The sequence below is a fragment of the Ranitomeya variabilis genome, chromosome 4 (assembly GCF_051348905.1).
Source record: "Ranitomeya variabilis isolate aRanVar5 chromosome 4, aRanVar5.hap1, whole genome shotgun sequence".
NCBI lineage: Eukaryota > Metazoa > Chordata > Amphibia > Anura > Dendrobatidae > Ranitomeya > Ranitomeya variabilis.
Window position 1 is genome coordinate 676,981,795 of NC_135235.1, and position 8,378 is coordinate 676,990,172.

The 8,378-nt window shown below is 41.6% G+C and overlaps 1 protein-coding gene across 2 annotated transcripts in view; it reads left to right on the forward strand.

Annotated features, from left to right (window-relative positions):
* LOC143766323 (oocyte zinc finger protein XlCOF8.4-like) overlaps positions 1 to 7,713 on the forward strand; it is an 80,410-nt gene extending 72,697 nt beyond the window's left edge. For both annotated transcript variants that reach the window (XM_077253911.1, XM_077253912.1), the window contains exons 3-7: positions 4,716 to 4,895; positions 4,978 to 5,101; positions 5,173 to 5,264; positions 5,462 to 5,552; positions 5,894 to 7,713. In XM_077253911.1, the coding sequence (XP_077110026.1) occupies positions 4,716 to 4,895; positions 4,978 to 5,101; positions 5,173 to 5,264; positions 5,462 to 5,552; positions 5,894 to 6,747 (1,341 nt within the window). In that variant the 3' untranslated portion in view covers positions 6,748 to 7,713. The remainder of the gene's footprint in view (positions 1 to 4,715; positions 4,896 to 4,977; positions 5,102 to 5,172; positions 5,265 to 5,461; positions 5,553 to 5,893) is intronic.
* The last annotated feature ends 665 nt before the right edge of the window (positions 7,714 to 8,378 follow it).

Here is an 8,378-nt window from a genome sequence, read left to right on the forward strand (position 1 = left end):
GCGCAGGCATAAAAACACAGGCACAGGCATAACACAGGTGCAGGCATACATACAAAAGCACACAGCCGTACGCAAATACACACAGATGCACACACACAAAAGCACACAGGCTTCTGCAAACACACACAGATGCACAAAAGAACACAGGCGGACCCAAACACAAGACGCATACAGACACGCACACATACACACATAAAAAATGCCCGAATCACAGTGTCTGGGATGCTGGCAGGCCTCCCACTGGAACTGGATGCTGGCTGTCTTCACAGTGGCAGGCCTCAGGGTGGATCTGGACGCTGGCTAATTCAGGACGATGGAAGGCCTCTAGCTATACTCAGGTTTTTAGCTCTTGCTGTATTCAGTACATCATACAGACACAAACACATGCACAAGCACACACAGACATGCAGACACATGCACACAGACGCACACAAAAATGGCAGTACTCACACTGGTTTGAAGGCTGTAGTGATCTGGAATGGTTTTAGTGGCTGGCTCTTGGCTCTATGGTGGCTGGAATCTGGGTGTGGCAGGAGTCTTGGTGGCAGAAGTCTTTCTGGCTGGAGTCTTGCAGCCTGGAGTCTTGCAGGCAGGCTTCTTGCTTCTTTCTTCTTGCTGGCACATTTGGAGTTGAAGGCCCAGGCCAGGTTTATATAGATTTGGGGGTGTCTGGTGAATTTGCAACAAAATCCTGAATCTGAGCATGCTCAGTGTAAAAAAAGGTATTGCAGCGCTGCATTGCGTCATACGACGTGTCTCGACGGATCCTGCGTCCATAGGCTTCCATTGTAGCCAACGACGCATGCCGCAGGTTGCGTCGCGACACGTTTTTTAGGCGGAGACAAAAATCGTTACAATCAAAGTTTTTTCCAGACGACGTGTCGCTAAATTTCGACGCATCCGTCGCACGACGTACAAGACGTATGACAATCTGTCGCAATGCGTTGCCAATACAAGTCTTTGGGGAAAAAACGCATCCTGCGGGAGATTTTGCAGGATGCGTTTTTTTCACAAAACGACGCATTTTGACGTCTGCAGAAAAACGCTAGTGTGAAAGTAGCCTTACTCTGTCGATAAAAACTGTTGCTTCTTGCAATGATTGCTGAGAACTAGCCATTTGCTCTGAGGCAGGATCTAAATATTTGAACTTTTTTACAAAAAATCTGGTCATGGATACTGGCTCCTGATTAGGCCTAAGATCCATCACCATTCTATAGACCTGCTCGAATTTTACCAAAAATGCAAATGGGTCCTCATTAATATTGGTACGAAGCTGTTCCAATAAATCAGCTGTTGGAGAAGATTCTCCTGTAAAAAATAGATTTAATTGTTTGAGTCTGTCTTCTTTTGTACTATGTGTCAATTCATTATCCTCATTTAATCTGGGTGTGGTCTGTAACCTTTTTCCGCTATGTGAGGGTAACCATACTTTGAATATCCTATTTTTTTGTTCATCATTAACCCCTTTCTGACCTCGGACGGGATAGTACGTCCAAGGTCAGATCGCCTGCTTTGATGCAGGGCTCCGCGGTGAGCCCGCATCAAAGCCGGGACATGTCAGCTGTTTTGAACAGCTGACATGTGCCCGCAATAGCGGCAGGTGAAATCGCGATTCACCCGCCGCTATTAACTAGTTAAATGCCGCTGTCAAACGCAGACATCGGCATTTAACCGCCGCTTCCGGCCGACCCCCGTCACATGATCGGAGGTCGGCGATGCTTCAGAATAGTAACCATAGAGGTCCTTGAGTTACTGATCCCCGGTAGCTGTGAGCGCCACCCTGTGGTCGGCGCTCACAGCACACCTGCATTTCTGCTACATACATCAGATCGCTACTATGTAGCAGAGCCGATCGTGTTGTGCCAGCTTCTAGCCTCCCATGGAGGCTATTGAAGCATGGCAAAAGTTTAAAAAAAAAGTAAAAAAAAATGTGAAAAAAATATAAAAGTTTAAATCACCCCCTTTTGCCCCATTCAAAATAAATCAATAAAAAAATAATCAAACCTACACATATTTGGTATCGCCGCGTTCAGAATCGCCCGATCTATCAATAAAAAAAAGCATTAACCTGATCGCTAAACGGCGTAACGAGAAAAAAAATCGAAACGCCAGAATTAAGTTTTTTTGGTCGCTGCGACATTGCATTAAAATGCAATAACGGGCGATCAAAAGAATGTATCTGCGCCGAAATGGTATCATTAAAAACGCCAGCTCGGCACGCAAAAAATAAGCCCTCAACCGACCCCAGATCATGAAAAATGGAGACGCTATGGGTATCGGTAAATGGCGCAATTTTTTTTTTTTTTTTTTTAGCAAAGTTTGGAATTTTTTTTCACCACTCAGATAAAAAATAACCTAGTCATGTTAGGTGTCTATGAACTCGTACTGACCTGGAGAATCATAATGGCAGGTCAATTTTAGCATCTAGTGAACCTAGCAAAAAAGCCAAACAAAAAACAAGTGCGGGACTGCACTTTTTTTGCAATTTCACCGCACTTGGTATTTTTTTCCCGTTTTCTAGTACACGACATAGTAAAACCAATGATTTCGTTCAAAAGTACAACTCGTCTTGCAAAACATAAGCCCTCACATGGCCAAATTGACGGAAAAATAAAAAAGTTATGGCTCTGGGAAGGAGGGGAGCGAAAAACGAACACGGGAAAACGGAAAATCCCAAGGTCATGAAGGGGTTAAGATTGTATTTGTCTGTGTTTGATTCAAAAATGTCTGCATTATAAAAGGCATCCATCTTGTCATTGAAGTTTGGAATGTCTTTTACAATTTTCATTAACTGATCGTGTGTTTTCAGATTAATGCGTGCTGCTCTGTCATGGAATTTTTTCCGTTGTAATTCATCTGCCTGTAAATCTTCTGAAACATCTAAATCTTGTGTGTCCGGTATAAATGATGCAGCAGCATTGTCTTCATATTCTTTTGATCGTGTAACAACAGAAGCCTTTTTTATATCTTGTCGCAATTTGAACAATAATTCTGTTCAAGTATTAATTTGATCTTCCAATTGTTCAATATGTTCTGACAATATTAAACAATTTGGACAATCAAAGTAATCCCTGTCAGATTCATGTGTGTCACCTTGTGTATCAGTATGACCAATGTCTTGTGTGATAGTACATATTTCATGTGTCTGTGCTTCAGTTTTCTCAAAAACTAAATTATTGCACACTCGGACCATGTGCATTACATTTTGAAGCTTCCTTTGTAACTTTTTTACTGAAAAAAACACTTATCAATTTTAGGATTCTCTGCTTCACATTGGCTATACAAACTAGACCATAATTGTGAATCTGTATGGATATGAACAAACTTAAACTCTATATTACTTTTTTTAGAATAATCATGAATAAAATCCATTTTCTTACCTATGGAATATCTTTTCCTCTCCTGGATTGATCCAACCGTCAATGGATGATCCTCTGTGTCTTTTCACCGATTCTTCAGACCTCCGTCTGGATGGGACATGCAGTTCTTTGAAGACACGAATCCTCACTCGTCTGTAGGCTCTGTCTGACTCTTGTAACGTGATATAGTGGAATTCCTGCGCCTTGAACAACAGGTGTTTAGCAAAGCTCCCCTCCCCCGTGTGCAAGGGGACGGATTCCACACAAAAAAGTACAAAAATTAGATCTGGCTGAAGCTCGCCATAATGTTAGAAAAAATAACTCTTCCTTACTTTTTCAAGCAATAATATGGTGAGAATAGAAAAGGAAAGCAAAATTGAATTGTGTGGATAAAACAAATCTTGTTTAATGTCCATTCAAAAAGTGATTACAAAAATGAAGAAAAAGTAAATTCATAAGGCTGGGTTCACACTGCGTTAGTGTGACCCGTTTAACGGACTACGTTACACCGCGGCATAACGCGGTGTAACGTAGTCCGTTAACGCCGCCATTGAATGCAATGGCCGACGCATCGCTAGCGCACGCCCACAATGGGCGTGCGCTAGCCATGTGCCGTCATTGAGTGACGGACCCGAGACGCGGGCTGCAGCGTTTCCGGGTCCGTCACTGCTAGCGCAGATAGAGCTAGCAAAGCTCTGTCTGCGCTAGCGGGATGCAAACACCGGCACTTGCACTAGCAGCAGCCCGTTAGCGTATGTGCTGAACGGGCTGCTGCTAACGCAATGTGAACTTAGACTAAGTTCATAGCACACAAATTAAGTATTAGATTATAAGAAAGAAATCAAACATAGGTCTTACATATGGCCTTGAGGTATGACGTGGTCCATGTGGAGAGTCTCAAGAAATGAGAGATCTGCCCGAACTGGAGCTGGGTATTTCCTTACATACTCTTTTGACCCATAGGCTTACATTGGTTACTATTTTCCTACCTTTTAACCACATATGGTGATCTACCGCTATATTCATAGCTCGTACCATATTAGCAGAACCTAGTAGCTTGCAGAATAGCATATTGGTTCTGTACATTACCTCATTCCATATTACCTAAATATATATTGCTTGTGTTTGTTACAAGTAACATTAGTCATCTACTTATAGCCTCATTTTGACAAGTGTCCTCTAACTTTGACATACAGAGAACAGATGCAAGCCAAGATCCTCAGAATAGCTTAGTCACACACTACCTAGAACTTCTGCTCATTAATTGAACTCTGTATATACGTTAAGTAATCTTTAATATTTTCATTATTATTATTAAAATTTTACAGATTTATTAATGTGTCCTTCCATAACCAGGATTACACAGTACTGAAGAAGACCTCTAGTGAGCACTGTCAGGACCCTGTGTCTGAGGGATGGGGAAGACCCCTTAGCCCAATCAAGGGGCCCCCACCTTACCCCCGGATACATCAAGACATCAATGACCAGAAGATCCTAGAACTCATCTACAAGATGATTGAGCTGCTGACTGGAGAGGTGAAACTGCTGGGAATGCTGGGACATTATATAATAACGCTATGAAGGGATCGAAGGGTGACGGTATTATTGTATGTGTCAGGTTCCTATAAGGCGTCAGGATGTTGCTGTCTATTTCTCCATGGAGGAATGGGAGTATTTAGAAGGACACAAAGATTTGCACAAGAACATCATGATGGAGGTTCCCCAGCCCCTCACATCACCAGGTAATAGACAGGACTAAATATACACGGCCTATAATTATCTGTAATCTAATCTCTGTATGTGTTTCCTCCAGTTTTACACAGTAAGCTGACAACACCAGAGAGATGTCCTCTACTTTCACAGGACTGTAAACAAGAAGATCCCAATGTTCCTCAGGATCATCAGGTAGATGGAGAGAAGGTGTCATGAGATCTCCCCTATGATGTGTAGACGGCTGTGAAGGTCTTGTGCTCAGTCTTGTTTTATCCACTGGTATTATATGTTTTATACTTGTGTAATGAGAATGGTGGAGATGGCATTATTAGAGCTGATCATAGATGTGACTTCCTTATCTGTCTGTGACTTTTACATATTTTTTTCAGGGTGAATATCTGACCCATATTAATACAATAGAGACATATGTGAGGGGTGATGAGCAGTGTAAAGAGGAGATTCCTACATATGACTACCCAGGTGAGTAGTAACTTCTGAATACAGAGTCACAAATTCTTCTCAGTCGCCGCCTGTGGCTCCTTTATTGATCTTGTAGTCCGGCCATATCACAATCGCTTGATCACCATTTTGCGTCTAGATCACAACATTCCCTCCCCCAGTATATATTCCAATATTTGGTAGGCTCTAGAGCTTCATCCTATAGGGTTTTCTCTCAGAGTGTGATCTGTCATTGTCTTGGTGAATAATTATATTTTTGTACATAACTTGCCATTTCTAATTGCATTGTAAGTAGAAATGTAAAAAAAATATAAAATTCAAGGATATTTTATTACAAAAATAATTGGTTTTATTCTTGGCAGATTACTGTACCAGGAGATCGGAGGTACAGCTGACATCTTCAATTTTTAAATCAGATATTCTTGAGATCCCACAGGATACAATTGTAATGAATGCCATTACTCCAGATAAACCACCATACCTTCACTGCAAACACCTATCATCTGATCCTTGGAAACAAATCATGTCTCCTGATTCATTACTGATTACGAAGGAAAATCAAAGTCACAAAATAAGCATTAAAAAACAAATTGCTATTAAAGCAAAGAAGCCGTTTTCACGTTCAGATTATGGAAATAGTTTTCCCTTCAAAACACCTTTACTTAAACATAAAAAAATTCCCACAGCGGAGAATAGATTTTCTTGTTACAAGTGTGGGAGATGTTTTATTCAGAAATCAGGTCTTGTTAGGCATATGAGAATTCACACAGGAGAGAAGCCTTTTTCATGTTCAGAATGTGGGAAATGTTTTAACCAGAATTCGATTCTTGTTAGTCATCAAAGAACTCACACAGGGGAGAAGCCTTTTTCATGCTCAGAATGTGGGAAATGTTTTAACCAGAAATCGATTCTTGTTAGTCATCAGAGAACTCACACAGGGGAGAAGCCTTTTTCATGTTTAGAATGTGGGAAATGTTTTGCAGATAAATCATCTCTTGTTTCACACCAGAGAACTCACACAGGGGAGAAGCCTTTTTCATGTTCAGAATGTGGGAAATGTTTTGCACAGAAATCATCTCTTGTTACACACATGAGAACTCACAGAAGGGAGAAGCCCTTTTCATGTTCAGAATGTGAGAAATGTGTGTTTGGAGACTGTAATACGGCGTGCGGTCGCCCCATGGATACTGGACAAGGAGAGGTCCGGCGTGTTTAGGGACTGCAATCTAAAAGCCATATGATGTGTAGTGCTATGAAACGGGCACTGAGACGAGATGCAACTATGTATTGAACTTTGATGACATGTACTATAAAATGCTATGCCCCTTTATGTGTGAAGTAACACATTAAGGAGACTTTTGTGCTTGAACTTTGTGGGTCACTGCCTCTTCACCGCATACGGTGATACTGCAGCATTACAGTATGTAAATGTGCATGTGTAGCAAAGCTGTGTGTATATGTAAATTTGCATGTGTAGCAGAGCTTAGTGTGCGTACACTGTCCATGTAGCAGAATTCTGTGTATATTTGTGTGCTGCAGAGTTCTTATTAACCCCTGCATAACATATATTTACGTCATATGTTGTGTCTCTTACATTGATGCAGTCTCTGGCACTGAGCCCACATCTTTCCTCGTATATGACAGCTGATTTAATCATTTGTTTTGTGCTTTTAACAGGGGCAGGAGAATCAGAGCTCCACCCTCGGCTGTTAAACAGTCAATCTCTGACAGCGGGATTTAACATGCACCGGCCAGAAACGAGTCATTCCGGCAGCCCATCAATGCCCCATTTCACATGATCGTGGGGCGCTGATAGTTTGTCATGACAGCCAGGGGTCGTAGATAGCATTCATAGGAGATTGTGAATTCACCTATACATAGCAGATCTGAAGCACTGCTATGTGTAGCACAAGTGATCAGACGATCGAAGCTTCAAGTCCCCTAAGGGATCTGAAAAAAAAAGTAAAAAGTGAAAAAAAAAGTTTTTATAAATATGAAAAAAATAAAAAAAACCACAAAGGTTCAAATGACTCCCATATTTGCCCCATGGAAAATAAAATGGAAATACACATATTTGGTGTTGCTGCATTCAGGAAATCATATTAGGGAATCATATTGCCATTTCACTTTTACCATATAGTGTACAGGGTAAATAAAATACCAAAAAAATGGAATTGCACTTTTTATTCGGACTCCCATGACAGCACCACGAGAGAGGGGATCCGCCCCTTTAGGAACAGGAAACCCACAGATACAAAAGGGCGGCACCTCTCCCATGCATCAGTTGGTTTCCTGTTCCTAACGGGACGGGATCCTGCAGATCTAGTGGTGAGGAAAGTCAGAGAAGATCGGGCGAGACTCATTCTGATTGCTCCCTTTTGGCCCAGGAGAACCTGGTTTTCATGGCTCAGGACGATGTCAGTGGGCGATCCCTGGGTACTCCCAGACATCCCAAATTTGCTTTCCCAGGGGCCGATACTCCATCCACAAGTAAAGGGACTTCATTTGACGGCTTGGATTTTGAGCGGTCATTGTTAGAAAATAAAGGCTTCTCTCCTAAATTAGTCGATACCCTTTTAAGAAGTAGAAAGCCGATAACAACAAGAATCTACTCCAGAACCTGGAGAAAGTTCTTAACTTCCTCAAAATTTAATATTAATGATGGTGTACCAATACGTCAAATATTGGAATTTTTGCAAAGAGGGTTAGAGTTAAAACTCTCCACAAGCACATTAAGGGTACAAGTTTCAGCGCTTGGAGCCCTGTTCTCATGTAATATTGCGGGTAACTACTGGGTGTCGAGGTTCATTAAGGCGGTCGGTAGAATTAGACCACTGTATAGAAACA